This window comes from Rhineura floridana, chromosome 5 (genome assembly GCF_030035675.1).
Source record: "Rhineura floridana isolate rRhiFlo1 chromosome 5, rRhiFlo1.hap2, whole genome shotgun sequence".
Lineage (NCBI taxonomy): Eukaryota > Metazoa > Chordata > Lepidosauria > Squamata > Rhineuridae > Rhineura > Rhineura floridana.
The window spans coordinates 16,499,059-16,516,909 of NC_084484.1; the positions used below are offsets into that span (position 1 = coordinate 16,499,059).

At 43.9% G+C, this 17,851-nt stretch overlaps 1 protein-coding gene across 1 annotated transcript; it reads right to left on the bottom strand.

Annotated features, from left to right (window-relative positions):
• Positions 1–3,171: 3,171 nt before the first annotated feature.
• On the bottom strand, positions 3,172–3,861 carry LOC133385758 (exosome complex component RRP41-like). The gene has a single exon (XM_061629340.1). It carries the CDS (start codon positions 3,859–3,861, stop codon positions 3,172–3,174), a length of 690 nt encoding a protein of 229 aa, XP_061485324.1.
• Between the last annotated feature and the right edge of the window lie 13,990 nt (positions 3,862–17,851).

Sequence of the window (17,851 nt, forward strand, 5' to 3'; positions counted from 1 at the left end):
TCTGAGAGTTTTGAAAACCTATAGGAATCTCTTTAGCAACAAACCTGGCCGAACCAGTATAGTTATACATTCCATTGATACTGGAGATCATGCCCCAGTCAGATCTGTTCCGTACCATGTGAGTAGGAAAGTCACCCCCTTATGGAGCAAGGTAGAGGCAGTGCAATTGTGGCCTATCCCCTTGCATGAATTGACAAAGAAGAAGTGTTCTGAGCGTGTGGTATGGACAGATGAATGTCAGAAGGCTTTTGATCTACTGAAGCAAGCCTTGTGCCAAGGACCCATATTAATAGCACCAGACTATGAGAAACCATTCATCGTGGCTACAGATGCATCAGACCTCGCGCTGGGAGTCGTCTTGCTGCAGGAGAGAGAAGGCACCAGACATCCAGTGGCGTATCTGAGTCGCAAGCTGACGCCGAGGGAGAAAAACTATTCATCGGTCCAGAAGGAGTGCCTAGCGGTCGTGTGCGGACTGAACAAGTTGCGCCCATATGTGTGGGGACGAAGATTCACAGTGACTATGGATCATCGGGCCTTGTTATGGTTGCAGACTATGAAAAACCATAACACTATGCTGCAGAGGTGGTCCTGGGCCCTACAGGACTATGAAGTAGACTTCCAGTTCATAAAAGGCAAGGACAATGTACTGGCCGATGGACTTTCCAGGCAAGTGGCTGGGACTGCAGTGACGTGACCAGACGGAGGAACAAAGAAAGACATTTTCCCCATAGAGACTTTTATTTGTTAACGCGACGTATAAATCCTGGAACAGGAATAATACTCTGCCGTTGTTTAAGGGGGGGAAATGTGATGTTCCTATATTAATGTATATATGGTAAGTGTTGGTTGTTTAGAAGATACATGGTAAGTGGAGTGAAAGAGGAGGGGGAGTGAATGGGCAGTAGAATGCTAGATGATTGGCTGAGTGTTTAAAATGGCTGAACGTATAAAAGGAAGAGTGAGAGTGGAATCTGGGGAGAGAAGAGAACGAGTGGGTTGCTTGGTGGGGTTTGAGAGAGTTGTTTGCCAGGAGAGAGTGGAGAAGGAGAGGGGTGGAGTTCAGATTAGTATTGAGTAAAACCATATGCTTATGTGCCTTAAGAAGAAATCTTGTTAATCTTGTTAGCTTTGTTATCTTTAATAAATACTTAATTTGGTTTACCAAAGGCCTGATCCTTGGCTGGGGTTTCACAGACCAGAAGGGAGGGTAAGGTAATGACCAAGGCTGAAGGGAAACTGTAACAAATGGTGGCAGCGGTGAAGAGAATAACAATACCAGTATTGAGAGTCTCTGGGAATACTAGTATTAGGACGTGACTGGTGGTTGCCTAGCAGGGGGATCTGTTGAGATCTGTGCTAGAGCGGGGAGAGAAACAATAAAAAAGGACAGTCTGGACTGGTGGAGTCCCTGGTGGTGCCTAGTGACAGGCAGTAGCCACGCGCAGGTAGGAACCTGACAGGGAGAGCCAGGGAAGGGCGTCACAGAAGTCACGTGCTTTAAATGCGAGTTGGATGTGTTTTAAATGTATTGTGTAGATCTACTTAATAAACTTTGCCTGCATGTAAATAGTTTTAATAATTTTTTTCAAAATGGAAATGAGCTTCAAAGTGTACTGGGTGCGCATGGGCTACTCACCATCTCTCAGCCTAATCTACCCCTCAGGATTAAAACAGCAGATGGGAACCATGACCACCACAAGGAAGAAGGGCACACTTAAAATGTAGAGGAAGTAATAATTTACAACCATAGAGTGAAATCACATACTTACTGGGACACAATATGAAGAAATATTTATATAAGCATGATTATCAAATATGATTATAATTTAAAAAACCTGTGTAGTGCAATCGTATGTTTGTTTACTCAGAAGCAAGTCCCAATGTATTAAATGGGGCTTACTAAAACAGGGAAGTGTGCAGAGAACTGCAACCTCAAGTGATAAGGAACTTGTTCTTTCAACAAGCCTTTTAAGTTGAGACCTTATTGCAGTCTGCTTCTGTGTTAGAGTTGCTTTTTAATATGTTTTTAAAACATTTCTTTTTTAAAGAAAAGATTTTTTAAAGCTTTTAAAAATGTTTTTAAACATGTTTTGTTTTAATATATTTTAAAGTCTGTTTTTATGATGTTTTAAAGTGCTTTTAGGGCTCCTACTGGGAGGAAGGGTGGGATATAAATCAAATAATAAATAAATAAACTTCATTCACCAACCCAAAATTCAGAATCATGCTACTTTAAGCTGTTTTGCAACTGTTTATATTTGTTTTATGATTACTGGTTTTTAAAAAGATTTATTCCTTATTATGATCTGCCTTGGTGTCCAATCACCTCACAGATTTTGGAAAGACTCCATACACACACACACACACACTGCAGATGTAAAAATACATACACCCCATATAATAGTTTAGTGTCAAAACCAGTTGATCATTGCAGAACATTTTTTTAAAAAGCAGTATTAGTTTCCTACATATTAAAAACAGTGATAACTAAGTAAGCCCTGCCTAATTGCTTTAAATATAGGATTGGAGGGGGAGAGAAAGGTATACAACATAAACACAATTCTTTGCTATGTTCAGTCAAAAGTCTCATCAATTTATTATTATTGTTATTGTTATTTATAGACCGCTTACTATCTAGAAGATCTCAAAGCGGTTTACAATAGAAAACACATGGTACAATAAAAAATATCAAAATTAATTTACAAAGCAAAATACATAAAACATTATCCACATACACAAATATGTACATAAACACAGTATAAAAAATCAATGTAACTTCTAAACTTACACAGCATTTGGGCACAGGAGGCTAAAAGCAATTAAAACATTATTAGCTGAGACTCCATGAAAAACATAGAAACAAATATCAAAACTGTGCAAAAAAAAAAATTAAAAGAGCTTAACAAAACTATCAAGATGACTGAATATTTGCACAGGTCCTAACAACAGGTCCTAACAGCAGCCTAGGGCTGTTTACATCTAACTGATCCACATTCTGCACCTTCTTTGGAAGTATATTTATTCTTTGATGTGTAAAAAGGAAGGAATTCTATACAAAAATGCTTAGTGCAAACTGCCACAGTCAGATGTCCACATTGCCAGGTTTACCACCTGAAGCAAGCAAAGGGGGACAAGGCCATCAGCCCTCCCAGGCAGAGGCGAGGGTGCTCACTTGCCCAGCAAAGCAGTGACCTCCTGAAAATATTCCCACACCACCTGGTCAAGCACAGCATAGACATCTTTGCAGGCCTTGCTGGCAGCCTCCATGATGCGCTCCAGGTGGTCATCATGCAGCCGAGCATTCATCTCCAGCAATGCAATCTGGTCTGACTTGGGTAGCAGTGTCTCCACATAGTTTAAGTCAGCCAAGGGTGTGTCTTCAATGAAGCCACCTAAGCTGGCACACACGAAGTCCCACATGACTGCCAGCGTGGCTGCATTCATGGAGGCACAATAGTTCCCACTGTCTGCTTGTAAGAACTGGATGTAGATGTTGATCTGGGAGCGGGTGTAGAGCTGCATGAGGATGGTGGCCTCGAAGGTCTGCTTGAGGTGCAGGGTCATCTCGCTGGCCTTGCAGTCTCCGTGAGGCTGCTGCATGTGCTTGCCCGTGGTGAAGATGGCCATGCTGAACTTCCAGTTGACCAAGGCCTGGTCATGCAGGGTCTTGCTGCGGGAGCCGCACATCTCGTGGGGCCCGTAGATGGCAGCCAGGGCCTTGGTGTTGCCCTGCTCCGGGTAGGCTGAGCCATCAGCCTGCGTGAAGATGCCCATGCGGGCACAGATCTGGCAGAGCTTGCCAGCGTGGCACCTGTCCACGTGGTAGCCCTGCTCCGACAGCAGCTCCAGCCCAGCCATGCTCCCACCGAGTGGAGCACAACCCTAACCATAACCATGTGTACTCAAAAGTAAGTCCTATTGAATTCAATAGGGTTTACTCCAGGTACATGGCATTAGCATGGCAGCTTTACTCCCAGAAAAGCAAGTTTTGGATTACAGCTTTCATATTGGGAAGGTTTTCAAAACACTGCCTTCTTCAACATCTCAGGGTTTTGTTGGGCTGTGACCCATAGGCATTACTGTCTCTAGTTGTTTTCCATAAAGCCTGCAAGTTTGGAGAAGTAACTGTTATCTCCTGGCCTGAGAGTGAGCAGACATCCAAGGCCAGCGGTTGTCATGGTAACGTGAGATAGCAACTGGGAAAGTTCTAACAGAGTCTGTAAGTTGTGTCTTCTGTATATTGCCTCTGAACTGAGAGGTTGTCTTCTGTGTTTACCCCCAGAGGGGGGGGTGACTGAAGAAACTCTAAATGTATTTACTCTTAAGCCTGTTGGCCCTAATGTCTTAATAAAGACTCTTAACCTGATTTAATGCATCTGAGAAGTTTCTTGCTCAACTTAACTCCAACGTAACGTATGCTGTGTCACGCAAGAACCGCCACCATCAACAGGGTTATGGGCCCAGATCCACAGTACGTTACACAAGAGTAAGTTGCTGGTCTGAACGGCAGACGGAATTCCAGAGAGGGCAGCTTGATTGATTGTGCCAGACAGAGGTGAGCAGGATGGCTGTAAACATGTCTGGAGGCTTGCCGATGGAACAACTTAATGACAAGAATTATGGCAGTTGGAAGCCAAGGATGCGTGCTTTCCTAGTAAAGGAGGATTTATGGGAAGTTATTGAAGGAAACCCCCCGGCGGTACCGACCGAGGCCTGGAAGCGTTGAGACCAGAGGGCACAGGCATTTATAATCTTGGCTCTATTGGATTCTCAACTGATGTGTGTGAGAGATGAGCCGTCGGCTAAACAGATGTGGGACGTGTTGCAGGATTTGTCCCAGGAATGGCAGCGGAGGCAGAAGGCGCAGAGAGCCAAGCTGATGGAAGCTGTCAGAAGCAAAGAGGCGAAAAGTGCCGTGCCAAAGGAGGCAGTCGGAAGCAAGCAGGAACAGCAGCTAAAGGCATGTTATGTTTGCGGAGCTCATGGGCATCTTCAGAGAGACTGTGCAGTCAAGCGAAACTCCAGGGACGGAGGCTGGAAACAGGGAAGTGTGAACTTTGCAAACAGAAGTCTCAAGATTTAGGACCTGTTGACTGGATTCTTGACAGCGGTGCGAGCCATATATTAATCAAAGACAGGAGTTTGTTTTACACTTCAGAAGATGTGCAGGACTTTGTTTTACTTGCGGATGGATCGCAGAAGAATGTGGAGGCTCGAGGACTGGTGAGATTTGATAAACTTGGAATACTGTCTGATTGTTTGTTTGTACCAGAATTGCCTCATAATGTATTGTCAGTCAGAAAACTGGTGAGTTGTCAATTTTCAGTCTTGTTTGACAGAGGGAAATGTTTTGCGCAAAGAAGAGGCAAAGTTGTCTGTAAGGGTTTCATGACACAGGGGCAGTTTAAAATGACCATGGGTGTGAAGTGTGCTGATGCCTTGAGTTTAATGAGGCGGAAAGAGAATGACGGTCAGGGCTGTAAGAAGACAGCTGTTAAAAGCTCACAGCCACAGTATTCATGTAATGCAGTCAGGCTGATGCCTGAAAGAGTGCATCACAGCCGAATTGACAAGCCACAGGGTAAGAGATGTGGCAAACGTGCACCTAGAGCACAAGAGAATGCATATTTCAGAGTTTGGTGTCCAGAAACACAGCAATTAATCCTGAGCAGAAGCATTAAAGTTGCAGAGAAGCCTTGGGATCAAAGCAAACAGTCATTCTCACAGGGTCAAGTGACACACAAGCACAAACACAAGCACCGACATTGACATTTAAGCCAAATCTTGACATAAAATTGGAAGGCACACAAATTCCTCTCAGGGATGCGTTAAATGAACTCATTTGCGGGAAACGTAGAAATAATAAATGCAAGGCTGAAGAAATGGAATCTGATCAAGCTGTGCCAAGCACAAGCACAGATGGGGGGGCAGAGAGAGCAGAAGCCCTTGTGCCTTTAAGACGTTCTACAAGATCAAACATAGGGAAACCGCCTGAAAGATTTAATGTGGGGGTAATTACCAGCCCAGGTATGCACAAATCGGTTGAAATGGATCCTGAGACATTGTATTTGGCTTGTGTACAACCAAAGTTTGATTGAATAAAGTTCTAGCTAAATGTACAGAGATGTTCTGAAATGTACTGCAATGTACTGAGATGTAAAATGGAAAAGTTATAGATGCAATGGAAAGTTTTGCAGTCTTGATGGAAAAAAGGGAGGTATGTTGGGCTGTGACCCATAGGCATTACTGTCTCTAGTTGTTTTCCATAAAGCCTGCAAGTTTGGAGAAGTAACTGTTATCTCCTGGCCTGAGAGTGAGCAGACATCCAAGGCCAGCGGTTGTCATGGTAACATGAGATAGCAACTGGGAAAGTTCTAACAGAGTCTGTAAGTTGTGTCTTCTGTATATTGCCTCTGAACTGAGAGGTTGTCTTCTGTGTTTACCCCCAGAGGGGGGGTGACTGAAGAAACTCTACATGTATTTACTCTTAAGCCTGTTGGCCCTAATGTCTTAATAAAGACTCTTAACCTGATTTAATGCATCTGAGAAGTTTCTTGCTCAACTTAACTCCAACGTAACGTATGCTGTGTCACGCAAGAACCGCCACCATCAACACCCAGACTCTTACACCCAAGAGAGAGAAAAACCCTGAAAGCTATATATTTACTTAATTTATGAGATTTTCAGATAAACAGGAAAAAATACCCAACATTTTCTGGTGTTGCAATGAGGTCTAGGCACTGCCTGGAGGTCAACAAATCACAACCCTGGCTTTACTTATTGGCTACAATCCTGAATGGGCAGGGTTAGAGCTACAAGCTGCTATAACAGATCTGTTAAACAGATTTAACAGTTGGGAGGGGGACTTATTTTTTAAAAAAATAAATAAAGTGAGAGTCCAGAGATTAAAGTGACTCACCCAGAGACCTGGAGAGGGCCCCCAAAAGCCGGAGTATCTGGCTGAAAACCAGACATCTGGTAACCCTAGAAAGCAAACATGCTTTGGTAACACTGTGCTCGGAAACTTTATCCAACTATTAAAAACTATATTGGATATTAATTATCCATCATTCCAAAGAAAATGAACATCACAATGAGTCTTAGTAGCATAGGCTGCAATCCTAACCATGCCTACTCAGAGGTAAGAACCACTGAATTCAGTGGAGCTTATTTCCATGTAAGAGACTCAATCCTTTGCACATTTATTCAGAAGTCCCACTATGTTTAATGTGGCTTAGTCCCTAGTGAAAGGCTGCAATCCCTAGTAAGAGGCTGAAAAATGAAACAAATGGAGCAAGATCCTGGAATTTGGGGGTACACCATCACTTTCCTCATCGGCAGTATTTCGTGTCTGCCTCCTAGCTGTTAAAGGCACAAGGAACCAGCTGGGAAAAGCTGGGAGTCCTACTCATGTCTCATTACATTCCCAGCCTTCCCATTCCCTTCATTTTTTAATGTAAAAGAGTATTTTAAAAACACAGTTAACAGCACCATACATTATCTTTTGTATGAGACTTACAGGGTAATACTACGCATGCTTACTCAAAAGTTTGACTGGGTTCAGTGGAGCTTACATCCAGGTAAATGTGCATAGCATCTTAGCAGAACAGGTAGTCAGAAGATAACAAAGGACACAATCCACAACCATCATCACTTTATCATAGCAGTGGAAGTTAGGGAATATGTCAATTTTATTTATCTTTTCTGTGTCACTACAGTCCGCAGAATGCAAATGCAAGGAAAGTTCTGGTTCTATAAATGCCACTTACATTCACATGAAGTAAACTTGGTGCTGACACTGAGCAAATATACAAAGAGCAGGAATTTCCTCACCCGCTTCCATTTTTGTCAGGATTTTCTGACATCCCTATTAAAGGTGTCCCCCCCTTGATTTAGTTTTTTCTGCTGTGCCAACAAAAACCAAGATAAAAGAGAAGCTTTTTCTGCTTACTAGTACAAATGTGAGTCTCTCCCCCATCCCCACCACAAGATTATTTTGGGAGCCACTGGTACCTCTCCCTTCCAACCTATGCATAAGCCAAAACAGGCCCTATGGGAAGGATTGGCACAGCCCAGAAACAAACAGTGTGCCAGTTCAGATCAAATTAAATCAGGATCTCTTCTTGGTCATCTCAGGAAATAAAATGATGGGCTCAAGTTACAAGAAGCCAGATTTCGGCTGAACATCAGGAAAACTTCCTGTTAGAACTGTATGACAATGGCACCAATCACTTAGGGAGGTGGTGGGCTCTCCAACACTGGAGTTATTCAAAAGTCAGCTGGACAGCCACATGTTGAGTATGCTTTCATTTGGATTCCTGCATTGAGCAGGGGGTTGGACTTGATGGCCTTATTGTGGTGCCCGGGTTGGGACTCAAGAACAGAATCACTTGATGAAAGCAAATCAGTTTTTATTACAGTAATTTCCAGACATAGGCTCCTCCGCCTCATGAACTCTTAACATGAACCAAAACCCGCGACATGGAAGAGAGTTGATAGAACAGAGTATCAAACATTCCCTGTCCCTTATCAAGGGGGCTTTCGGGTGCGAATTCTCTTGCTCCACCTCAAATTGCCCACATCTATGCCCCTTCCCTCCTCTTTTTTTGGTGCCCTTTTAACTGTCTTTGGGTGCGGGGCAAAGGGGGGGCAGCTACCTCCTCCCCTTCTGATTCGGAGAGGATGGTAGGGGGGGTTGGCCCAACACTTCAGACGATTTCTCTCTATCCTTCTCTGCAGCCGAAGGGACTTGGACTCCCTCCTCCTCCCCCTCTGTCTGTAACTGCTCCACATTCCTAGGGGGGGAGTGCATGGGAAACAAGTCTGTTGCCTGTTCAAGGTTTTCACCCTCTATCTGGGAAGCCTCCTCCCCCCCTCCAGATGGCTCAGCCCAGCTGCCGCCCTCTCCTAGCTCATTCTCAGAAACTTCAGAATCCCAACCATACATCCTGACATCATCCCCTTCTCCATGCTGTGCTCCCTCCCACCCTGTTGGTTTGGGGCGATGAGGGAATTTCTCATGAAAGTCTCTCACTAAAATGGGGGTGTGAACGTCCTCTGCTTTTTCCCAGGATCTGTCGGCTGGTCCATAATTCTTCCAATGAATTAGATATTGCAGCTGATTTCTCCTTCTCTGGGAGTCCAGGATCTGTTCCACTTCGAACACTGTTTGTTCCCCCACCATTATCGGTGCCCCTGGAGATTCTATCGGCCTCAACTCACTGGGGGGGGGGGCTGCCTTCGTTAGCAAGGAACGATGGAATACCGGGTGCATTTTAAAAGTCTCTGGCAACTTTAAAGGAAAAGCCACTGGATTTATTTGAGCCTGGATCTCGAAGGGTCCCACTCTCCTATCCTGCAACTTCCTGCACTTACCCGACATGTTAAAAAAGCGGGTTGACAGCCATACTTGATTACCCACCTGGAGGGGGGCCCCCTCACACCGACATTGATCAGCAACTCTTTCGTATTCCCTTTTGGCTTCGTCTAATTGTTGTTTCAACACTTGCTGTGCTGCCTGCAATTCCTGTAATAATTCCTCTGCCGCCGGCACAGGTCCGCTGCCTGTGCTGCTGGGAAAAGCTTTGGGATGAAATCCATAGTTAGCAAAGAAGGGTGTTTGCCCAGTGCTGGTGTGCACGGAGTTATTGTAGGCGAATTCTGCAACATGTAAATAGGAAATCCAGTCATTCTGCTGGTAAGATACGTAACAACGGAGGTACCTCTCTAAAACTGCGTTAAGTTTCTCAGTTTGCCCATCAGTCTGGGGGTGGTGAGAGGAGGAGAGCCTTAGCTCCGTTTTCAACTGCTTCCAAACAGCCTTCCAAAATTTAGCTGTGAACTGGGTGCCTCGATCCGAGACGAGGCTGTCTGGCAACACATGCAATCTGTAAATCTCTTTGATGAACACCTTTGCCGTTTCTTTGGCGTCCAAGGCCCCAGGGCAAGGGAGGAAGTGGGCCATTTTGGTCAATGAATCTACAATCACCAAAATAGCAGTCATTCCTTGTGACCTAGGTACATCAGTTATAAAGTCCAGGGAGAGATCCTGCCATGGCCCCTTCGGAGTGGCTAAAGGTTCCAACAACGCTGCAGGCCTCCCTGTGCTTGCCTTCGCCCTCAAACACACGGCACAGCATTTTACATAGTTCTCAACATATCTGCACATTTGAGGCCACCAAAAATCCTTAGCTACATTTTGAATGGTTTTAAAAATGCCGAAGTGTCCAGCTGTGACATTGTCATGGCATTGACGCAATACTCTGAGTCTGAAGTCCCCTTTTGGCACATATCTGGCAGTTTTAAACCACAACAACCCATCCCTCCAGTGGAAACTTACTTCTGAGTCCATGCTCTGCTCCATTTCCTGGATGTAATGTTGTATGTCTGGATCCCCCTGTTGGGCCCTCTTGAGCTCTTCTTCCCAGGACGGCTGACAGGCTCCTAACGTGAGTTTTTCTGGTGGGATGATGTGTTGGAGGGGGTGTCAGCCTTTTCATCTTTGTATTGGGGTTGTCTGGATAGGGCATCCGCCCTCTGATTTTTTGTATGGGAGTGGTACTTTATTTTGAAGTTAAACCTGGCAAAAAAACTGCGACCAGCGTATCTGTCTCTGGTTCAATTTCTGAGCGGTCTGTAGGCTCTCGAGGTTCTTATGATCGGATCGTACTTCTATCTGATGTTGAGCCCCCTCCAAATAGTGCCTCCAGTTTTTGAATGCGTCTTTGATAGCTAAAAGTTCTTTTTCCCACACAGTATAGTTTTTTTCAGCATCTTTGAGCTTTCAAGAGTAGTATGCACACGGGTATAGTTCCTTCCCACCCCTGTCAAGCTGCAAGAGAACCCCCCTGATCGCCCAGTCCGAGGCGTCAGCTTCCATGATGAAAGGCCGGGTCGGGTCAGCAAAACGTAGGATAGGTTCGGAGGCGAATTTTCCTTTCAGGTCTTCAAACGCTCTTGCTGCCTGGTCTGTCCATTGAAACTTCCTTTTTCCCCTTAAACAGTCTGTCAGGGGGGCAGTTAGTTTGGAGAAGCCCGGGATGAATTTCCTGTAGTAGTTGGCGAAGCCCAAGAAACATTGCACATCTTTCTTGGTGGTCGGTTGGCCCCAATCCAACACACAGCTCACCTTTCTGGGATCCATCTCCACTCCCCCTGCTGAAATTCGGTATCCAAGGAAGTCCAGGGAAGACAGGTCAAAGCCACACTTTTCCAGCTTGGCATATAGGTGATTCTCTCTAAGCCTTCTCAGCACAGTTCTCATGTGTTGGTCATGCTCTGACTGGCTCCTTGAAAATATCAGGATGTCATCCAGATAACAAATGACGTACTGGTCCAAGAGGTCCCTAAACACTTCGTTCATGAACTTCTGGAACACTCCTGGACTGCCACTTAACCCGAATGGCATGACCAGGTACTCAAATTGACCATAAGAGGTGTTGAAACTCGTCTTCCATTCATGTCCCTCCTTCATTTGGACCAAATTATATGCCCCCCGCAGATCCAACTTCGTGAAAATCGTGGCCGAACGCAGTCGATCTAATAACTCTGGAATTAGGGGCAGGGGGTAGCTGTTTGGGATGGTAATTTGGTTGAGGGCTCGATAATCATTGCAAGGCCGTAATTCACCCCTTCTTTTTCATTAAGAGTAGGGGGGCTCCTGCAGGCGACTGCGAGGGACGAATAAATCCGCGCTTCAAGTTCTTTTCCAAAAATTATTTCAGAGCTACTCTCTCTTGTTCTGTGAGGGAGTAGATTTTGCCTGCTGGAATGCTCGCTCCTGGCACCAAATCGATAGCACAGTCATACGGCCAATGGGGGGGGTAAAGACTCAGCTTCAGTTTCACTAAACACATCCTCAAAGTCCAGGTATTTCGAGGGGAGGGTCACCTCCTTGACCTGTTTTGTCTATCCTCCATACCTGCCCAGGATGGCATCCTTTCTGATTAGGTAGGGGGTGACCCACTTGGCAGCTTCCCCTTCCAGTAGACTGATCACAAAGGCCACTTTGGCAGCATCATTGGGGAAGTCTGCATCCTTAATGTCCAGGTACATTTCACATTGGGCCATGAAAGTGGAGAGCTGGTCGCTCTGTCCCGCATACTTGGGTGGTAGTCCAATTGGGATCTTGGCCACGGCGGCTGCAGGAACTGCCCGCATTCAATCTATTGTGGATTTCAGGTTATGGTTGTCCAATTTCAAGGTTCTCACAGTTGCTAACAGGCTTTGAACGTCCGACTGTAGGTCTGCCACACTCGACCTCAGTAGCTTCACTTCTTCCGTCTCAGAAGTGGGGTTTATCCCCCCAGCAGCTCCCTTTTCCATCTTGTCACATTCAAGTGGTGGGAGCAAGGAGGGTTGAGTAGTTGGTTCTATCAAACTGTCATGCCTAGGTTGGGACTCAAGAACAGAATCACTTGATGAAAGCAAATCAGTTTTTATTACAGTAATTTCCAGACATAGGCTCCTCCGCCTCATGAACTCTTAATATGAACCAAAACCCAAGACATGGAAGAGAGTTGATAGAACAGAGTATCAAACATTCCCTGTCCCTTATCAAGGGGGCTTTTGGGCGTGAATTCTCTCGCTCCGCCTCAAATTGCCCACATCTACGCCCCTTCCCTCCTCTTTTTTTGGCGCCTTTTTAACTGTCTTCGGGTGCGGGGCAAAGGGGGGGCTACCTCCTCCCCTTCTGATTCGGAGAGGATGGTAGGGAGGGGGGTTGGCACAACACTTCAGACGATTTCTCTCTATCCTTCTCTGCAGCCGAAGGGACTTGGACTCCCTCCTCCTCCCCCTCTGTCTGTAACTGCTCCACATTCCTGGGGGGGAGTGCGTGGGAAACGAGTCTGTTGCCTGTTCAAGGTTTTCACCCTCTATCTGGGAAGCCTCCTCTTCCCCTCCAGACGGCTCAGCCCAGCTGCCCCCCTCTCCTAGCTCATTCTCAGAAACATCAGAATCCCAACCATACATCCTGACACTTATAGGACCAACTCTACTATTCTATAATTCTATCATCCATCTGTCCTGTCCCAGGCAACAGTACAGTGGTGGCATCATAGAAGTTCTTGTATACTTTTAAAAGGCAGCTCTACATAGCTCATGTTGTTGTTGTTGTTATGTGCCTTCAAGTCAATTACTACTTATGGTGACCCTATGAATCAGTGACCGCCAAGAGCATTGGCCGTGAACCGTCCTGTTCAGATCTTGTAAGTTCAGGTTTGTGGCTTCCTTTATGGAATCAATCCACCTCTTCTTTGGCCTTCCTCTTTTTCTACTCCCTTCTGTTTTTCCCAGCATTATGGTCTTTTCTAGTGAATCATGTCTTCTCATTATGTGTACAAAGTATGATAACCTCAGTTTCATCATTTTAGCTTCTAGTGATAGTTCTACACATTTGTTCTAACACCCAATTATTTGTCTTTTTCACAGTCCATGGTGACTCTTATCCGCTTTTTTCATTGTCCATCTTTCACATCCATACATAGAGATAGGGAATACCATGGTCAGAATGATCCTGACTTTAGTGTTCAATGACACATTTTTGCATTTGAGGACCTTTTCTAGTTCTCTCATAGCTGACCTCCCCAGTCCTTGCCTTCTTCTCATTTCTTGACTATTGTCTCCATTTTGGTTAATTACTGTGCCAAGGTATTGATAATCCTTGACAACTTCAATGTGCTCATTGTCAACTTTGAATCTTCTGTTACCATTGCTTTAGCCTTCTTGACATTAAGCTGTAGTCCTGCTTTTGTACTTTTCTCTTTAACTTTCAACAGCATTCGTTTCAAATCATTACTGGTTTCTGCTAGTAGTATGGTATCCTCTGCATATCTTAAATTATTGATATTTGTCCCACCAATTTTCACACTTCCTTCATCTTGCCCAATCCTGCTTTCTGTATGATATGTTCTGCGTACAGATTAACTAAATAGGCTGATAAAATACACCCCTGTCTCACACCCTTTCCGATCGGGAACCAATCAGTTTCTCCATATTCTGTCCTTACAGTAGCCTCTTGTCCAGAGTATAGGTTGTGCATCAAGACAATCAGATGCTGTGGCATCCCCATGACTTTTAAAGCATTCCATAGTTTTTCATGATCTACACAGTCAAAGGCTTTGCTGTAATCTATAAAGAAAAAAGGGAAAAACATGGGTAGGAAATTACCAAAAGTTTATTTAGGAGCATGTATTTTTTAAAAAAATTCTTGTAAAAAGCCCAACGTGTTTCGGCTAACAATATACAGCCTTCATCAGGGGAAATTATTGAATGTGTGGACACGTGCGGTGGTCTCAGCCAAAAATGCTTTCGAGAGAATATTAGTAATCAATATCACGATCATCGGAACAAATCTAATAAACCCACTCCTTCATTGTTTCTTTGTAATCTATAAAGCACAGGGTGATTTTCTTCTGAAATTCCTTGCTCCATTCCATTATCCAACATATGTTTGCAATATGATCTCTGGTGCCTCCTCCCTTTCTAAATCCAGCTTGGACGTCTGGCATTTCTCACTCTATATATGGTAAGAGCCTTTGTTGTAGAATCTTGAGCATTACTTTACTTGCATGGGATATTAAGGCAATCATTCGATAATTACTGCATTCTCTGGGATCCCCTTTCTTTGGAATTGGGATACATATTGAACGCTTCCAGTCTGTGGGCCATTGTTTAGTTTTCCATATTTCTTGACAAATGTTTCTCAAAATTTGGACATATTCAGTGTCAGTAGCTTATAGCAACTCTATTGGTATGCCATCTGTTCCTGGTGATTTGTTTCTTCCAAGTATTTTAAGAGCAGCTTTTTACCTCACATTCTAAAATTTCTGGTTCTTCATCATATGGTTCCTCCGTGAATGAATTTGTCATCCTTGTATCTCCTTTATAGAGTTGTTCATTGTATTGCTTCCATCTTCCTTTTATTTCATCTTGGTCAGTCAGTGTGTTCCCCTGTTGATTATTCAACATCCCTAGTAGTGGTTTAAATTTCCCTTTCATTTCTCTAATCTTTTGGAATATGGCTCTTGTTCTTCACTTTTTCTTATCCTCTTCTATTTGTATACAATGACTATTGTAATAGTTCTCTTTGTCCCTACGTACTAGTCGCTGTATTGTTTCATTTAGGGTTCTGACCGTGTTTCTATCTCCTTTCGCTTTTGCTTTCCTTCTCTTTTTAGAGTTTCTTCAGTCATCCATTGAGGTCTTTCACTCTTTTTAACTAGAGGTATTGTCTTTTTGCATTCTTCCCTGATCATGTCTCTGACTTCACTCCATAGTTCTTCTGGTTCTCTGTCAACTAAGTTTAAAGCCTCAAATCTGTTCCTTATTTGATCTTTATATTCTTCTGCGATGTTATTTAAATTGTATTTTTGTATTATGATTGCTTTGTTGTTCTTGTTTAGCTTTATTCTGATTTTCAATACAACCAGTTCATGATCTGTACAGCAGTCTGCTCCTGGTCTTGTTTTCGCAGAAAGTATGGAACTTCTCCATCTTCTGTTACCAATTATATAATCAATTTGATTCCTATGTTGACCATCTGGTGATGTCCATGTGTACAGTCATATTTTTGGTTGCTCAAAAATGTGTTCTCAAGAAATTATTGGCTTCACAGAATTCAGTAAGTCTTTCTCCTGCTTCATTTCTGTCTCACAAGCCCCATTTCCCCACAGTTCCTAGTTCTTCTCTGTTCCCTACTTTTGCATTCCAGTCCCTCATGATTATCATCACATCTTGTTTTGGTGTGTGATCAACTTCCTCCTGTACTTCTGTGTAAAATCTCTCCAGTTCTTCTTCTTCTGCACTTGCTGTTGGAGCATAGACTTGGATGATGGTTATGTTAATAGGTTTCCCGTTTAATCTCATTGATATCACTAGCTTAGACCTTGCGTTGTAGCTCCTAATTGCTTTTTCTAAATCACTTCTCACTATAAAAGCAACCCCATTTCTTCTTGATTTCTCATTTCCTGCATAAAACATTTTGTAGTTGCTTGATTAAAAATGTTCCATTCCCCGTCCATTTTCATTCACTCATGCCAAGTATTGTAATATTGATAAGTTCCATTTCTTGCTTGACAATTTCTAACTTTCCCTGGTTAATGCTTCTCACATTCCATGTCCCTATTGTGTGTGTTGTACAACTCCAGACTCTCTTTTCGCATCTGTGCACATCAGCCTTTGGGCTTCCTTTTGGCTTTGACACAGTTGCATTATTAGTCACAGCGCTACTCGTATTTGTCCTTTGTTCTTCCCCAGTAGCTCAGTGAGTGCCTTCTGACCTGGGGGTGTCATCTTCCAGCACTATCTCGTGTTGCATTTTGGATACTCTGTTCATAGGGTTTTCATGGTAAGAGGTATTCAGAGGTGGTTTACCGTTGCCTTCCTCTGTGTTTGGATGCATCTTAGTCTGGTGTCTCAGTTTTGACCATTCCACCTTGGGTCCCTCTGCTAGGAGTCTAGCCTCTTGGTCTAGGCTCCTGACAGTTTTGCTCTCAGCTTCTTCAACACTCTCAAACCCCCTCACCACATTAAGGTGTGCATGCTAAAGGGGGATAGCTCATATTACAGTAGCCCAATCTGGATTTTCCTACAACGTGAATGACCATGGCCACGATCATGGTCAGGTCTGTCTTCTCGAGGAAGGACACAGCTACTGTGCCACCTGAAGATAGAAAAAGACACTCCTAGCCCACTGTTGCAACATGAACATCTAGATTTTGTGGCAGGTTAGTCCACCTCCAAGCTGCAATATTTATAGGTGTTGCTGCCACTGATCTGAAACTCAGCAATAAGCAAGAGGGAGAAAATGAATTTGAAAGCCTTCTACTAACTTCATTCTGGTTTTTTTAGCATACGGCTCCCACCTACATCTCATCTCATTTGAAATATATATGGTATGGTTTCAATTACACAATCTATTTGGTTTTCACAGAATCAAATTATTCCATCATTTCCTTCGCAAATTTCCACCCAGCACAATGATCTTAAATAAAATAAATAAACTGCTTTCCTTTGGAAAATCTCTTCATTGTAGAATTAATATTATACAGGTCTGAAAAATCATTAGTCAGTAGATTGCTTCATTTATGAATTAATTGCCAATTTAAAATATGGACTTAAAATTACATTTTAATTAGAGCTCTATCCCTAGGGTATTTATCTTTGATAGTACTCATGTTACAAATGTTGTAGGGGAAGGACTATAGCTCAGAGGTAGAACATATGCTTTGCATATAAAAGGTCCCAGGTTCAATTTCTAGCATCTTCAGTTAGGGCTCGGAAAGACTTCTGTGTGAAATTCTGAAGAGCCGCTGTCAATCAGTACTAGGGTTGCCAGGTTCAGGGCCTCAGACTGATCCTGTATCTTTAGGAGAAGAGAAAGTCAGCCAAGTGCAGGTGTTCTTGCAACACTGTAATGAGAAAAACCACCCCCTGCACAACTTTTAAAGATACAGAAGACCTCTTGGTTGCCAGGCCCAGCCTGTTCAGTTTTACCTATCCTAATAATGACTGCATAGGAGTTTATCTGATTCAACTCAATAATCATACAAATGATCAGACCTGCCTTTTCCCTCCTTCCCCTTTCCTCTCCCTTTCTCCTCCCCTGCCCTCTTCCTTCTGCCTCCTCCCCTGTCCACTTCAGGCTTCCCTCCCCATGGTCAGTTTTACCTATCCTAAGCATGATTGCACGGGAGTAAATCCCACTGAACTCAATAAACATGCAAATGACCACATCTGTCCTTCTTCTCCCCTCCCCCTCCTGCCTGCTCCCATCCCAGTCCTCCCCTCTGCCTTTCCACCCCTCCCTCCTCCCCTTCCTCCCTTCCCCATCCCCTGTGGTCATTTT

Excerpts from the sequence above, each read along its gene's own strand:
- LOC133385758 (XM_061629340.1), bottom strand. The coding sequence starts at position 3,861 with ATGGCTGGGCTGGAGCTGCTGTCGGAGCAGGGCTACCACGTGGACAGG.